This window comes from Podarcis vaucheri (assembly GCF_965113315.1).
Source record: "Podarcis vaucheri genome assembly, chromosome: 2".
NCBI lineage: Eukaryota > Metazoa > Chordata > Lepidosauria > Squamata > Lacertidae > Podarcis > Podarcis vaucheri.
The window spans coordinates 120,417,014-120,434,378 of record NC_138760.1 but is presented as its reverse complement, the minus strand read 5'-3'; the positions used below and the strand labels follow the sequence as shown (position 1 = coordinate 120,434,378).

The 17,365-nt window shown below is 45.3% G+C and overlaps 1 protein-coding gene across 3 annotated transcripts; it reads left to right on the top strand.

Annotated features, from left to right (window-relative positions):
* The first annotated feature begins 439 nt into the window (after positions 1-439).
* Positions 440-13,477, top strand: LOC309523297 (uncharacterized protein). 3 transcript variants are annotated; one of them, XM_082207084.1, is made up of 9 exons: positions 440-873; positions 1,618-1,753; positions 2,923-3,060; positions 5,201-5,327; positions 7,236-7,343; positions 7,504-7,584; positions 9,099-9,200; positions 9,485-9,586; positions 10,564-13,477. In XM_082207084.1, the coding sequence occupies exons 3-9, from the start codon at positions 3,037-3,039 to the stop codon at positions 12,675-12,677; spliced, it is 2,658 nt and encodes an 885-aa protein (XP_082063210.1). In that variant the 5' UTR covers positions 440-873; positions 1,618-1,753; positions 2,923-3,036; the 3' UTR covers positions 12,678-13,477. The 3 variants fall into 3 exon arrangements, with proteins under 3 accessions (XP_082063210.1, XP_082063209.1, XP_082063211.1); XM_082207083.1 differs by lacking the exon at positions 1,618-1,753; XM_082207085.1 differs by lacking the exons at positions 1,618-1,753; positions 2,923-3,060.
* The last annotated feature ends 3,888 nt before the right edge of the window (positions 13,478-17,365 follow it).

Here is a 17,365-nt window from a genome sequence, read left to right as displayed (position 1 = left end):
GCTCACTGGAAGGACAGATCCTGAAGCTGAGGCTCCAATACTTTGGCCACCTCATGAGAAGAGAAGACTCCCTGGAAAAGACCCCGATGTTGGGAAAGATGGAGGGCACAAGGAGAAGGGGATGACAGAGGACGAGATGGTTGGACAGTGTTCTCGAAGCTGCCAGCATGAGTTTGACCAAACTGTGGGAGGCAGTGGAAGACAGGAGTGCCTGGCGTGCTCTGGTCCAGGGGGGTCACGAAGAGTCGGACACGACTAAACAACTAAACAACAACTAAGGTAAAAAGGTAAAGGACCTCTGGATGGTTAAGTCTATGGGGTATGACTCAGTCCCACTAACCAAACAAATCGGAAGCCGCCTAGAGTGGGCAGATATCAACAATTATTATTATTATTATTATTATTATTATTATTATTATTATTACTGGAATATCCAGGTCTGCTCAATCTCAGGGGATGAGGTTGCTTCATTCTGGAAAGCAAGAAACGCAGAGGGAAGGAGAGGGAGGAAGATTGCAGACCCTGACTCCAGACATCACCCCCCCCCTCCTTCCATCCTCTCCCTTCCCTTCCCCCATGAGCTCAGGCAGCAAGACACAGGATGGTGCCTCCTTTTGCCAGGAGTCTGGTCCCGACTTCAGTCACATGACGCGGAAGTGGGGAAACAAGCCTCCATCCCCCCCCTCCCCCGTCCCCTTCCAACACAAACCTCACTGTAAGAGAATAGCAGCTGCGGTGGCTGCAACGTCGAGCCGGGTCTGTTGGTGAAGAAAACGAACCCCAAAACCAAAAGCGCCTCTCCCGGGGGGAGGCAAATGATGCAAATGGTGCAGGATAGAGTTGGAGAGGAAAGATCCAGGGACAAGAGGAAGGGTAGGTGAAGAAATAGAGTGAGCCCCCTGGGCAGGGAAGCCAGCGGGCAAAGGGGGTCTGCTGGGGAAGGGGAAGAAAGAAAGGGGGGCGGCGACGACTGAGACAAGCATCTGGGGCTCAGAAAAGGTCGGAGGGAGGGTTTATTTCTTAGGGGACACGTATTTGTTTTGTCCCACTGGCTGCTTCTAGATAAACAGGCTTTGCAGGGATTTATTGATACATTTATTGATTTCTGCCAACCTAGCGGTTCGAAAGCACACTAGTGCAAGTAGATAAATAGGTAGCGCTCCAGCGGGAAGGTAAACGGCGTTTCCGTGCGCTGCTCTGGTTCGCCAGAAGCGGCTTAGTCATGTTGGCCACATGACCCGGAAGCTGTACGCTGGCTCCATCGGCCAGTAAAGCGAGATGAGCGCCGCAACCCCAGAGTCGGCCACGACTGGACCTAATGGTCAGGGGTCCCTTTACCTTTTACCTTTACCATGTTATCAGAGGTGAAAAATATGGGAAGAATTGGGACGTGTTTACATATCGGGGACAAACCTCTAATCAACCTCTAATTCTTTGCTTGTCTGTCTTACCCCTAAAGGGCCAGACAATAAAGGATTTTGGCACAGATGGAATAGCTGTCATCGGAGCTGGCTTTGAAGGAAAGGGCTTGAGGCTCCCCTTTTTGTTTTTTTGCGTTCTGCTCTCAGCTCCCTTGAAAAACAGCAATTCCTCTCCATCTCTTCCGTTTTAACATAGAGGGATTCTTCTCCCTTCTGTTGGTCTGCCTCCAGCATTGGCACTTTGCTAAATATAAATGGTAAGAGCAGAAGAGGAGGCGAAACAGGATAAAAGTCTGTTTAGGGTCTCTCTCAGGCTCTGGGGAATCCGCCAGGTTAGTAGAATAACAGTAAATGAAGAAGAAATGAGGAAGAATATACTCTTGGTGAGTACTAACTATACTCACCAAGATGGCCTGATTGATTTTCTAACAGTTGTAACTCAGACATGTATCTGGGGAAACATTTGTATTTTAATATTCTGTTGGAAGCTGCCCAGAGTGGCTGGGGAAACCCAGCCAGATGGGTGGGGTATAAATTATTATTATTATTATTATTATTATTATTATTATTATTATTATTATTCATTTTCTGACATATGTATTTGCATGCTGCTGCTGCTGCAACCCACCTTTGAATGAAGTTGCAGCTCAACCCAATAGTTGAAGATTAATGACCTGAAGTACGGAAAGGAACCTTTCTAAAGAGCTCCAGTTGCTTTGATGCTTAAAGGGGGTGGGATTTATTAAGATCAAAGCAAAAACTCTGATCCCAAAAAGCCTGTGACGAATGCAAAACAACAAATCATTAAATCAGAGGGTTTCTACGATTCACAGGTTATAAACTTGAGGCACACCTGGAATAACTTTATAAAGCTGTGCCCGTGATTTTACCAAAGGTGCATTGCTGTTTGTCTTCATTTATATTAAATATAATATTAAAGCAAGAGCTCTTTGATGGGAAAGCAGGATATAAAACCTTTTAATAAATATTTCCTAGGCCTCAGAACTGATATTGATTTTAAAAAAAGAAAGAAAGAAAGATGGTGAGCCTCAAATCCCAGAAAGTCCAGTACCAAATTAAACCTCATATTCTTACTTAGCCGGCTGCATCGTTTAAGCGGCTGGATTCTGAACTGCTAGGCAGTTTGACATCTGAAGGGAGCCCTGTTCAGGGAAGGTTTAGTGTGTGATGTTGTATTGTGCTTTTACTATTTTGTGTTGCGCGTTGCCCAGAGTGGCTGGGCAACCCGGTCAGATGGGCGACATATAAATAAATAAATTATTCTTGTATTTTAAAATGGTAGCTGTCTTGGAATAGAACTTCTAAAGCGGCTTGCATAGATTCTCTTGCTTTCTCCTCATAAGATTTTGTTGTCCCATAGGAGGACAAACCATATAATTTTACCCGCAACCCTTCGCCTTGCTTTCTCATTGTTGCTCTCTGATTGCAAACTCCTCTCTCTCTCTCTCTCTCTCTCTCTCTCTCTCTCTCCTTTGTAAAGGACATAATCCTGACTTGAAGCCCTGAGTACTTTTGCCCCGCACACTTTCCCCGTATTCAGTACGGCACAACATTCAAGATCCTTGCCAGATGTACAGATCCTTGGAAAGTGGAAATGGCTGCGACAGGGTGGCCTCAGGTATGTTGATGGGGGCTGGGCTCACCCAAGAAGACATTCTGCTGTCTGGAGGCAGAACTGTGAATGTGCAGCAATAATACCAAGCTAAGCAGGGTCTGGTCTGGTTTCAAACTGGATGTGGGACCACATTTTGGGATTCCTGCATTGCAGACTAGATGACCCTCAGAAGTCCTTTCTAACTCTACAATTCTATGATTCTGTGACAAATATCCACAGATAAACATGCTGAATTTCATCACTCTCTAGAGCATCAGAATATCTTCCAATTGATACTGTCAGGGAACTGACATCGGAGGGAGAGGCGAAGGGGAGGCTCCCAGATGATGCTGGCGAAGGACCCAGCAGCAGGGGGAGAAACAGCTCAGTAGAGGGGGAAGCCAATCAGCGCAACACCGGGGTTAAAGGGGGCAGACGGGGGAAGTGGAGAGAGGGCTACAGGACTCTTCACTGGACATCAGTGAGGAGAGCCCAGGTCCTCCGCTACCCACGCCTTCCCTGCGCAGAAGACTCCCACGCAGTGAGAGGAGGAGGAGACTGGGTGTCAAACAACTTTTATGTTGGAAGAGGTTCAAGAAACGCCCACTGACGGATTCTGCCAGTGACTAAGGCAGCCACGATGAGAAGGGGCTGTGCAGTCAGAAAGGTTTAACAAGGCAAATTAACTGAGAAAGGCACCAGTTTACTCACGAGTAACTCATACCCGTTACAGATACTATGCACAGTTCTTTGAGCTGCTGGAATTTCTTAGGCTGCCAACATTTTCTAGTACCTTGGATTTCCCTCCACCCTTCAAGAATATGAGGGAAGTACTTGGTTGCTGGCCAGGGATGATGGGAGTTGAAATTCAGCGAGATCTGGGGAGGCAGGCCAAATTTTCCCACACCTGTGCCATTGTCCTTAAGAGTTTCCCAGCTGTCAGAGTGCAGCGCACTTGACCCACTAATGGCACCACCAACAGAAGGAAGAAATAGATGCCTTTCACACTTTCTTGCGCTACCTTCATCTCAAAAGACGTCCTCCATTGTTGCCGGCAGCTGATCTTCAGTGTCATGAAAGAGCAGCAAGTGGTTAATTATTTGATTTATTATTTTCACTTCCAGGGGAAGGGAGACTTGTTCGTGGGAGTCTAGGAACAATTGGAAGTTGCTTTATATCGAGTCAGACCGTTGGTTTATCTAGCCATTATGTCTACACTGACGGGCAGAGGCTGTCCAGGGTTTTAGCCAGGGACGTTCCCAGCCCTACCTTGAGATAACCAGGGGTTGAACCTGACACCTTCTGCATACAAGGCACTTCCACTGAACTGCAGCCCTTCCTCAGTTTTCAGCCTCAGGTGCCAAAACACCTTGGCTGGTCTTTAAGTCCAGTATTGTCTACTCGTGACTGGCAGCTCAGAAATAAGACCTATCCCTTCCAACATCCAATTTCACACAATGGCCAACCAGGTTTCCGAGCACAATTCAAAATGTTGGTGCTGACCTTTAAAGCCCTAAACGGCCTCGGTCCTGTATACCTGAAGGAGCGTCTCCACCCCCATCGGACACTGAGCTCCAGCTCCGAGGGTCTTCTGGCAGTTCCCTCCCAGTGAGAAGTGAAGTTGCAGGGAACCAGGCAGAGGGCCTTCTCGGTAGTGGCACCCGCCCTGTGGAACGCCCTCCCACCAGGTGTCAAAGAGAACAACAACTACCAGGCTTTGAGAAGACATCTGAAGGCGGCCCTGTTTAGAGAAGTTTTTAATGTTTGATGTTTTATTGTGCTTTTAATTCTGTTGGGAGCCTCCCGGAGTATTAATAATAATAATAATAATAATAATAATAATAGCACAGCTGTGGAGTCCAAATCGGTTCACTGTGTTGGTTCCAGGCCTTCAATCCCAAACAGCTATGTGGGGGTCCCAGGTGGAGGTTTTCCCCATTACCTTACACTGGATCCTTTTTATCTTGAATGGTTCCGTCTAGTGAACTCTACTATTGAGCTGTGGCCTCCTCAAAGTCAAAGTTCACATCTCTGCTTAGATCACTAGCTCTCAGTTGTGGTTCATAATCCAGGCTCACCTTCAACGGGATGGTGTAAAAATTGCTGACACAATGTGTGTGAAGCACCTGAGGCACTTGGACATGGTTTGCTTATGTTTCCCCAGGAACTGGTGACTTTTGAAGATGTGGCCTTGTATTTCACGCAGGGGCAGTGGGCTCTGCTGGATCCGGATCAAAGAGCTTTGTACAGGGAAGTCATGCAAGAGAATTACAATCATGTCGCTTCCTTAGGTAAGGACCCCTTTGTAAGGGATATCTGAACAGAGATTGCATCCATTAATCTTCTTCTTTGGCGATCACTCATAGCCGAGTAAGATTGTCTTCCATACACGGTTTTAACAATGAGTCTGTAAGTGACTTTGGAGGCCATTTCTGGATCCACACTTCCTTCCACAGTGGGGACATTGGTTTTCGGGCAGGAGTTGATCACAGTGTGGATTTGCCAAGCGTGCCTTCCTCTTAGCACGTTTCTCCCTTGCGTCCTGAGTTCAAGTGTCTTCACAGCCCATGACACCTTTGGTAAAGGCTGTTCTCCAATTGGAGTGCACGCAGGCATGTGTTTCCCAATTGTTGGTGTTTATACTACATTTTTTTAGATTTGCCTTGAGGGAGTCTTTAAACCTCTTTTGTTGACCATCAGCGTTACATTTTCGATTTTTAAGTTCGGAATAGAGTAGTTGCTTTGGAAGACAATAACCAGGCATCTGCACAACATGACCAGTCTAAGGAAGTTGATGTTGGAAGAATCATTGCTTCAACACTGGTGATCTTTGCTTTTTCCAGTACACTGGTATTAGTTCGCCTGTCTTCCCAAGTGATGTGTAAAAATTTTCAGAGACACAAGGTTCATAGGAACCTGCAAGCCCACTCACCATGACAAGGTGATGATCCAGTGAGTGAGCATCCATTAATGTACCTCCCAAAACCTAAAAAGGGTTGGGGAAAGATCCTTATGGATTTGGGATTGATATATACCCTGTCAGAATGTCCAGATTTCGTCTATACTTGTGAATCCTTTTAGGAACAAAGGGGCCTCAGACCTTTGCTCCATGTAGGCCAGTATTGACTACAGCAGTGGTGGGCAACATTTTCAGCTCCACAGACCTTATCGGGATCGGCCTCCCGAGCCAAATTTAACAGGTGGGCAAGGCTACCCACCTGACAAAATCCTTTACATGGTTTTGTAAATCTTCCCTACCCTTGATCCTCCTTTACACCCCCAATCTCTGAAGTTGGTTCAGTTTAATTATTATCTTTCTCATTCTTATCTTTGCCGATCACTCGTAGCTGAGTAAGGTGGTCTTCCATAAACACGGTTTTAACAGTCGGTCCATAAGTAACTGTGGAGGCCAATTCTGGATCCACGTGTCCTTCCACAGTGGGGACATTGATTTCCAGGCGGGAGTTGATTATGGTGAGGGTTTGCCAAGCATGCCTTCCTCTTAGCATGTTTCTCCCTTGCATCCCGAGTTCATCTTCAAAGCCCATGACACTTTTGGTAAAGGCTGTTCTCCAGTTGGAGCACTCACAGGCCAGTGTTTCCCAGATTTCGGTGTTTATACTACATTTTTTTAGATTTGCCTTGAGACAGTCTTTAAACCTCTTTTGTTGACCACCGGCATTACGCTTTCCATTTTTAAGTTTGGAACAGAGTACAGTGGTGCCCCGCAAGACGAATGCCTCGCAAAACGAAAAACCCACTAGACGAAAGGGTTTTCCGTTTTTCGATGCGCTTCGCAAGACGAATTTCCCTATGGGCTTGCTTCGCAAAACGAAAAAGTCTTGCGAGTCTTGCAATTTTTTTCCCTCCCCCCCTTTTTCTAAGCCGCTAAGCTGCTAATAGCCTTTTAGCCGCTAAGCCTTTAATAGCTGCTAAACCGCTAATAGCGCTAATCCACTAAACCGCTAATAGGGTTGCTTCGCAAGACGAAAAAACCGCTAGACGAAGAGACTCGCGGAACGGATTATTTTCATCCTGCGAGGCACCACTGTAGTTACTTTGGAAGACGATAACCAGGCATCTGCACAACATGACCAGTCCAACGAAGTTGATGTTGAGGAATCATTAGTGCAACATGGATCTATACTTAAAGCCTGAAATTCTATTCAATAACATCTTTTTAAAAACTCTTTGAGCAGGATTTCCACTTGTCAAGCCTGGTTTGATCTCCTGGCTTGAGGAAGAGCCATGGTCTGCAGAACGGCTGGGTTTGGAGGAGACAGAGGCTCCCTCAGAACAAAGCGCAGGTGAGGGAATGAAAAGCAGAACTCATAAAAAGTGCATATTCATGCAAAAACTCCAGAGAGTTGTACCAAATCTAGTTCTTCTCTTACTGGGTCAGAAAGCCAACCTTCGCTTGACCTTTGCCTCTGAATGCCAATTTCCTTACACTTTTCTCTTGATCAGGGTTTCCTGATGTGATAATAAAACTGGAGGAAGAAGGGGGTCCATGGAACCTGAATCAGCAGGAACCCAACACCTTCACAGGTACCAAGATCTACCTTTCTTTACCTGTCTGGATTTTTTCCATGTTAATTGAACAGCTCTAAGTAATTTTGCCTCAAGGCGACACTTCTGCACATTTTCCCAACACTCTTTTTTGCAATATTGTTTCTGCTGAGACTAACTTTTCTGAAGCCTGTGCAACGTTGTTATTGTTTGTTGTTGTTGCTGCTGTTGTTGCTATCAACATTATTCCAGTACAGTCATACCTCATGTTGTGTTTGCTTCATGATACGTTTTTTCAGGTTGCATCCTGCGACAACCCGGAAGTACTGGAAATGGTTACTTCCGGGTTTCGCCGCATGTGCAGACGCGCAAAATGACATCACGCGCATGCGCAGATGTGGCAAATCGCAACCCACAGACGCGAGTTGCGTTCTGCTCATGTTGCAAACGGGACTCTGGAAGGGATCCCGTTCACAACCAGAGGTACCACTGTAACAGGATGTTTGTGTTGTCACACTGCTTTGTAGCCATTTCTTAAACATTTTTATTTAATTTTATTTTGGAAAAAGTATTCATAGACTGAACTTTCATGGAAAAAAAGCAGTGTACAACAAAATGTACAATTAGAATAACATACAAAATTCAATAAGAACAGGACAAAATAGGCATAAAGATGATCGGCTCACCTTGAAAAGGTTTAAACCACTGAACAGGCCTATTGGCTTAAAAAGATTCAGGTAGGTAGCCGTGTTGGTCTGACACAGTCAAAATATATTAAAAAAAATAAAAAATATTGTCCAGTAGCACCATATATATATATATATATATATGCAGGTTTTGGTGTCTTCGGGTGTCTTCCCGTGTAAGAGTCGGGGTGTCTGTGCGACGTTTCGACGAGGTCTCACTCGTCATCTTCAGGCTGGTGCTTTCGGCTTCTTGTTACTGGAACAGAGCCGAAAGAAGCCGAAAGCACCAGCCTGAAGATGACGAGTGAGACCTCGTCGAAACGTCGCACAGACACCCCGACTCTTACACGGGAAGACACCCGAAGACACCAAAACCTGCATTCCTGTACCCGTGAAAATCTACGAAAGCAATATATATATATATATATATATATATATATATATATATATATATATATATAGGCATAAAAAGGGTGAGTGTGCCTGCTGCATCTCTGCAGGAAGAGTGTTCCACAGTATGGGGCAAGCAATACTAAATGTCCGAATCCTAGCTGAAGCCACTCGGGCTTCCAAAACATGGGGGACAATTAATAGTGCTCCACTGGACAGTGTCCCCGATCGCAGGGGGGATCTATATTTACATATATTTAATTTGGAACGCAGCAATCACAGCTTGTTGTTTTTGCACCTCGTTTTCCTCACCGCCTGGATTTTTACTTCTTCCACACCCTTCCAACGTTCAGCTTCACAGGATGCTGCAAGTTCTCGTGTTAAAAGAGAGAGAGGAAAACTCTTTACCTGCTTCCTCTGTTCTACATGACGTCATCACCCTCTCTGTTTGTCTCGCCTCTTTTTATCCTGACTCAGGACTTCCTGGCGTTCTAATAAAGCAAGAGCGAGACGAGGAATTGGGGGTCTTGGATGATCAGAGAACTGAGGAACGGCCCAGTGCTGCTGGCGACCAATCGGGTGAGGGAGCAGTTCATCTACAATACCAGGGAATTCTGGGAATTGCAGCTCTGTGAGGGGAACGGGGGCTTCCTAACAACTCTCAGCACCCTTAACCAACTACAGTTCCCAGGATTCCTTGGGAAAAGCCACGACTTTATAAATGACATGACACTGCTTCCAAAGGATATAGAGCAGATGGGGCCTCACTCTCTGTTCTAATAGTAACAAAAGAAAAGTTGGTGTCTTTTAAAAAAAATATCTAGATGGTCACACCTCACATTCTCCTCTTTCCTCTAACTCAGGGTTTCCTGGTGTGATAATAAAGGTGGAGCCGAAAGAGGAACCCTGCGTCCCAGTGCTCCAAACACCTGTGGGAAGCACATCTGTTTTGGGAGTCCACCCAGGTAAGAGATGGGTTCACGTAGCTCATGATCCACAGCCAATATGCTTTGAACCTAGTTTGGTTGTCATTTTCCAGGCCAATGATATTCACACCGATTGTAATAAAAAAAGGAGACCTTCTCTTAAAGCAACATAGGGAGTTGCCTATAGCACCACAGACCGTTAATAATAATAATAATAATTTTTTATTTATATCCCGCAGTAACTGCAGTTAGCTGAGGGTGCTGACAGTTGTTAGGGACTCCTGTTACCCTCACAGGGCCGAAAGTCCCAGAGTGATTTACAATCAACCCTTCTTCCCAGGGAATTTTGGTGGGAGATCTGAAAGAGGAGTGAGGGGGCCTTCGTCCCCGGCTAAGGGACTCCTTGTGTCATAATTCTGACTTTTAAAGCCCTAAACGGCCTGGGCCCAGTATACCTGAAGGAGCGTCTCCACCCCCATCGTTCAGCCCAGACATTGAAGTCCAGCTCCAAGGTCCTTCTGGCGGTTCCCTCACTGCAAGAAGTGAGGTTACAGGGAACCAGGCAGAGGGCCTTCTCGGTAGTGGCGCCCGCCCTGTGGAACGCCATCAGATGTCAAGGAAATAAACAACTACCTGACTTTTAAACATCTGAAGGCAGCCCCGTTTAGGGAAATGTTTAATGTTTGATGTTTTATTGTGTTTTTAACATTCTATTGGGAGCCACCCAGAGTGGCTGGGGAAACCCAGACAGATGGGTGCCGTATAAATAATACTTCTTGTTGTTGTTGTTGTTGTTGTTGTTGTTGCTTTTCCCCCTAAAAAATGTTTAGGGGTACTCTCATTTTGACTCACAAAAATCACCATTTTATAGTTCAAACTGGGAAAAATAAATACAGTAAATGGACAAAAGTACAAAGATTCATAAAATGTTTAGGTACCCCTGCACTACCCCCGAAAAAGCACTGATGATGTGATGATTATTATTATTACTAGTACTGCTATCTTTCTCTTAATAGGCAGCAGGTGTGAGGAAAAAGGAGAAGAGGGTCTTCCAGGAAGCGCTCCCCTAGTGGCAGCAAACAAAATATCCTTAGGAATTACCAAAGGGAGCATTTCGCAGTACCAAGATATCGCCGATAACCGAGGCAGAGAAGAGCGGCATCAGAGAAATGACCTGGGAGAGAGATCAGGAAGGGCTTTACCTTGTCGGGGAGGTGAAAAAAGTGAAACCAAAATGCAAAAGAAAATTCACAAGTATGGGAGAACTCTTCAGAGAGGAGAGAAACATTATAAACAATTAGCTTGTGAGAAGAGAATGAATGGGAGCTACCGCCTTCTTTCTCAGAGCAAAGGCCGCAAAGGAGAAAAAATTCATGCTTGTTCAGTCTGTGGTAAAAGCTTCAAGTGGAAAAGTAACTTGATTATCCACGAAAGAATCCATACAGGAGAGAGGCCGTATGCATGCTCAATCTGTGGTAAAAGCTTCAGCAAAAGGTCGTACCATGCTGTCCATGAGCGAATGCACACGCAAGAAAAGACATACACTTGTTCAGTGTGTAATAAGAGCTTCATCCATAAAGTCAGCCTTAGGAGGCATGAGCAAGTCCACACAGGAGAGACCCCGTATAAATGCTCAAACTGTGGGAAGGGCTTTAGTCAGAAATGTAACCTCCTTTCACATGAGAGAATCCACACAGAAGAAAGGCCTTACCCGTGTTCATTCTGCGGCAAAAGTTTTAAACGAAGATCAAACCTCAACAGCCACAAAGTCAGCCATACGGGAGTAAAAACAAATATGTGCTCGATCTGTGGTAAAAGCTTCAGTCATAGATCAAACCTTGTTAGCCATGAAAGAACTCACACCGGAGAGAAACCGTTTTCATGCACAATCTGTGGTAAAAGTTTTGCTGACAGAACACACCTTATTAAACACGAGAGAACTCATACAGGTGAGAAACCATATATGTGCTCAATCTGTGGGAATAGCTTTAGCCACAAATCAAATCTGGTTAGCCACGAAAGAACCCACACAGGGGAAAAACCATACCCGTGCTCCGTTTGCGGCAAAAGTTTCACAGATAGAGCATATCTTCTTAAACACCAGAGAACTCATACAGGAGATAAACCATTCAAATGCTCTGTCTGTGGGAAGAGCTTCAGTCGTAAGGATTACCTTATTAGACACAAGATCATCCATACCGGAGAGAAACCATACATGTGCTCAGTTTGCGGGAAGAGTTTCATGTGGAAAAGTTACCTGTCTATCCATGAAAGAACCCACACGGGAGAGAAGCCGTATACATGCTCTTTCTGTGGTAAAAGCTTCAGTGAAAAATCATACTACATTGTACATGAACAAATGCATACAGCGGAAAAAATACATGCTTGTTCAGTCTGTAGTAAAAGCTTTGTTCTTAAAGTAAGCCTTATCAGACATCAGCAAGTCCACTCGGGCGAGACACCACATAAATGCTCGGTTTGTGGGAAAGGCTTCAGTCAAAAATGTAGCCTTATTTCCCATGCAAAAATCCACACAGAAGAAAGGCCTTTCACATGCTCCTTCTGCGGCAAGAGCTTCAAGCGAAGGTCAAATCTCACCAGTCATGAAAGAATCCATACAGGAGAGACCCCCTATGTGTGCTTGGCCTGTGGCAAAAGCTTTAATTGTAAAGCGCATCTTCTCGGACATGAGAGAACTCATACAGGGGAGAAACCATATTCATGCTCGGTTTGTGGGAAGAACTTTGGTAACAAGTCACAGGTGGTTATACACGGAAGAATACACACAGGGGAAAAACCATATACTTGTTCACATTGTGGGAAAAAGTTCAAGCACAGGACAAGCTATACTGAGCATCAAAAAATCCACACGGAAGAGAAACCGTTCATATGCGCAGCCTGCGGCAAGAGTTTCAGTCGGAAGGAGCATCTTATTATCCATGAGAGAATCCACACGGGAGAGAAGCCATATTCATGCTCGGCCTGTGGGAAAAACTTCAAGCAGAAGTCAGGCCTTACTTCACATGAGAGAAGCCACTCGGCCGAAAAGCCACACTCGTGTTCCACCTGTGGCAAAACTTTCAAGAATCAAGTATACCTGAGGAGACATGAAAAAATTCATATGAGATAAAGGACGAGGGTGGCGCTGTGGGTTAAACCACAGAGCCTGGGACTTGCCGATCAGAAGGTCAGCGGTTCAAATCCCCGTGACGGGGTGAGCTCCCATTGCTCAGTCCCAGCTCCTGCCAACCTAGCAGTTCGAAAGCACTTCAAAGTGCAAGTAGATCAATAGGTACCGCTCCAGCGGGAAGGTAAACGGCGTTTCCGTGTGCTGCTCTGGTTCTCCAGAAGCGGCTTGGTCATGCTGGCCACATGAACCGGAAGCTGTATGCCGGCTCCCTCGGCCAATAAAGCGAGATGAGCGCCGCAACCCCAGAGTCGGTCACGACTGGACCTGATGGTCAGGGGTCCGTTTACCTTTATGTTTGAAAAGCCTCAAAAGGAGCTTCTCATGCTCGTCAGACTTTATTTAAGCATCAGAAAGGTGAGGGTTGTGTGTGTCACGAGATACGGAAGACGTTAAGGCACAGACGTGACCCAGAAACCCATACCAGAGACAGAAATAATACCTGCAATATTTAATAAAGCACCAGTGATCTTTTTTCTCCCAATGATCTATAGTATTGGACTTAACAGTGCTGTTGTGAATACATTTCAATATTTCAAACTTTTCCTGGGCTTGAATTTCCTAGCTTCATCTCATAGTCTGAAGACTAATTGCCACCCGCTTCAACTTCCAGATCTGCTTTTTCGAACATTTTCATCAATTCCAGAGCACGTTTGTTTTTGTAGCTGTGTGAAATAACACTTGGTTTAGCTGCAGATGTGTCGTAATATATAACGTATTGAATAAAGAATTTTAGAAACTTGGCTTTTTGTTTATCCAGGGATGCAGAGGTGTAGTTCTAATGTTCTGTCATCTGTGAATGATGAAAGTATGGGCCTAAGTTATATTTTCAGCCTGCTCTCCATAGCACAGCCATACACAATGGGGCACTGGCCCGCCAACGCCAGTCTCCTCTCAGCCAGCCCCCACAAACTGCCAGCTGCCTCCTCCTTCGTCTCAATGTTTCCCCTGGAGAAAGCAAGGAAGAGGATGGGGGCAAAAGCTAGAATTACTTGGCTCGGCCTTGTCATTGGCTCTCTGGCTCCACCTACTGTTAGCCTCCAGCTTTTCACCCTATCAGTTCCAACAGCCACCAGCCACCACTGGGTAACCATAACTAAGCTCTGTGTGTCTGTGCCATACATTTAAAACTGAACCATACAGCCGTAGCTTTCCCCAAAGAATCCTGGAAACTATAGTTAAAAGTGCTGAGAGTTGCATATAGTATAAAATGGACCAAAGTTCCTGCCTGAGGTGAGATTTTGTATCCTACAGCTCACGGTGTCCTTAGGATTCATTGCATCTGCACACTTGGATCAATCAGTCAAATCTTTATTACGGCCATAGACCAGCATAAGTAGGGTGGGGTACAATCATTTAAAATCTGCAAAACAGTTTAGAAAGCTAAAAATTATTAAAACAAGGTATATATAAAAGACTATAAGAATCTAAAAGAAGAGTTAGGAGCATTAAACGGATGTGGAAGAGCATAAAAGGTTAGTACAGTGGTACCTTGGTTTACGAACAGCCCTGTTTACAAACTATTCGGTTTATGAACTCCACAAAACTGGAAATAGTGTCCTGGTTTGCGAACTTTACCTTGGTTTATGAACGGAAGCCAAACGGTGGAAGGGCACTGGCGGCGGGAGGCCTCATTATGGGAAATCGCGCCTCAGTTTAAGGATGGTTTTGGTTTAAGAACGGACTTCCGGAATGGATTAAGTTCATAAACCGAGATCCCACTGTATATAAAAGGCTATGGCTTATCAGTTTACAGAGCACTCTGATATAAGTGTTCATTAAATCTAGTTTGTGGCACAGGTCATCATCCGATGAATTTTGAACGCTGCAATGCAGAACCTGTTGTCTTTGTCTATGGAGTTTTCTTGGCAGGGATACGGAAGTGGCTTGCCGGTTCCTGCTCCAGGTGGATCACATTTGGTCAAAACTCTCCACTATGACCTGTCCATCTTGGGTGGCCCTGCACGGCATAGCTCATAGTTTCTCTGAGTTATCCAAGCCCCTTCGCCACGGCAAGGCAGTGATCCATGAAGGGACCATAAAGAAGGCTGATCGCCGAATAATTGATGCTTTTGAATTCTGGTGCTGGAGGAGACTCTTGAGAGTCCCATGGATTGCAAGATCAAACCTCTCCATTCTGAAGGAAGTCAGCCCTGAGTGCTCACTGGAAGGACAGATCCTGAAGCTGAGGCTCCAATACTTTGGCCACCTCATGAGAAGAGAAGACAACCTGGAAAAGACCCTGATGTTGGGAAAGATGGAGGGCACAAGGAGAAGGGGACGACAGAGGACGAGGTGGTTGGACAGTGTTCTCGAAGCTACTAACATGAATTTGACCAAACTGTGGGAGGCAGTGGAAGACAGGAGTGCCTGGCGTGCTCTGGTCCAGGGGGTCACGAAGAGTCGGACACGACTAAACAACAACAAATGTAGAATCTGGCAACATTGTATGTTGTAGCAGGGTTGGTATCTGAAAGCAGCAGGGAGGTAAAGAATTGTCCTGTGGGCCCTGGGTACTTATGGAGTAATGGGGAGATGAGGCTGATATGATATAATCAAGACACTGGAGAAGCCAGTGGCGTAGCGTGGGTTGTCAGCACCCGGGGCAAGGCAAGTAATTTGCGCCCCCTAACCCGTGGATTTGCGCCCCCTAACCCTAACCCCCAGATGTTGCGCCCGGTGCGGCTGGCCCCCCCTGCACCCCCCACGCTACGCCACTGGGAGAAGCACATGCTCTATTGCTTCTATTTGTCCAGAATCACAGGGACATTGTCTCTCCCGAGTAAGCAATCAGCCATACATCCTAAAGTCTAGTGCAGGGGTAGCCAACAGGGTGCCCTCTGATCTGAATGCTATTGAACTGCCAGCTCCCAAAGCCCTGGGGTCCTTTGGAGGAAACTATTGGGTGTAAATTTAAATAAATAAACAAGCCTCAGCCAGCATTGCCAGTGGACAGGATCTAACACACATTTAAAGCGTGTGACACTCCTTCCTGAAGCATCTTGGGAGTTGTAGTTTCCCCCAGGCATCTCTGTCAAATAAGTAACTGGGAATTAGGAATAAAGGGCTGCATGCTACAATCAGCTTTTTTGCCTTCCGTCTACATTTTTTTAAACATGATTTTATGGAGTTTCCCATATTTCATTACATTACACATACCTACAGCTTACATTATTAGTCAAAAAGAGCAGCGACCTCCTTCCTCTTTTCTGACTTCCCTATAACTTTAACGTATCTGTCGCATTTCAATAGTCACTTCTTTACCCTTATATCAACTTTTAAAAGCACCCTCTCGTTGGTAAATTAGCTCCTTAATTCCACATTACCAAACATTTCGTGTTACAAACCTGTCTACAAAAATTTTTAGATGCATTTATTTCCACATTTGGCCACAAGGTGTCGGTCTTTCACCACAAACAATTTTGACTGGCTGCTGCACTTTTTTTACTGTTTGTGTTTCTGCATATTATTTGCGAGCTCCTCCACCTGGGAATAGTCCATCAGGAGGAGGAAAACGGATACTAAACCTCCACTGCCTTGCGGGACATCTTCAGGAACAGAAAAGAAAAATAATAATATTCCCCAAAATAAGACCAGGTTATTTATGTATGCGACGTCAGCAGCAAGGGTTATAGTGGCAAAACACTGGAAAGCTAAAAATACACCCACTAAAGATGAATGGGTAGTCAAATTGTCCGAGCTCGCGAAGCTGACAGATGCAATAAGAGATAAACCTTAAAAGATGGTGAAAGAAGAATGGAAATGTTTAAATAATTATCTAGGGGACAAGAGTTCATCAAGAAAGACCTGGTCATGTTTAGAATGATACCGCATAGAGAAATGCTCCCTGATACCAAGATGAGGGATTCTTTGGAATGCAGATAGAGAGAATTGATAAGAAAAATGATCTGTTGTGACCTTGATGGAAGCATACAATAAATGAGCCTTTTTGTGTTTTGGCTCATCTTCCTCTTTTTTTCTTTTTCTCCCCCCCTCCTCTTTTCTCTTTTCCTTTTTATTTTTTCTTTCCCATAATGGCTTATGTTTTATGCCATGTACTTTGATATTTTTTGTAGTTTTTTAGCTTTTCTCATTATTGTTAAGGAATCTTCTTTTGTAATTTTGGTTGTCTATATTTATATGTGGACGCGGGTGGCGCTGTGGGTGGCGCTGTGGGTAAAAGCCTCAGCGCCTAGGGCTTGCCGATCGAAAGGTCGGCGGTTCAAATCCCCGCGGCGGGGTGCGCTCCTGCTGCTCGGTCCCAGCGCCTGCCAACCTAGCAGTTCGAAAGCACCCTCGGGTGCAAGTAGATAAATAGGTACCGCTTACTAGCGGGAAGGTAAACGGCGTTTCCGTGTGCGGCTCTGGTTCGCCAGAGCAGCAATGTCACGCTGGCCACGTGACCCGGAAGTGTCTCCGGACAGCGCTGGCCCCCGGCCAATAGATGTGAGATGGGCGCACAACCCTAGAGTCTGTCAAGACTGGCCCGTACGGGCAGGGGTACCTTTAACTTTATATTTATATGTATTTGTTTAAAGCAAAATAAAAGTATTTAATAATAATAATAATAATAATAATAATAATAATAATTTATTTATTTATAGCCTGCCCATCTGGCTGGGTTTCCCCAG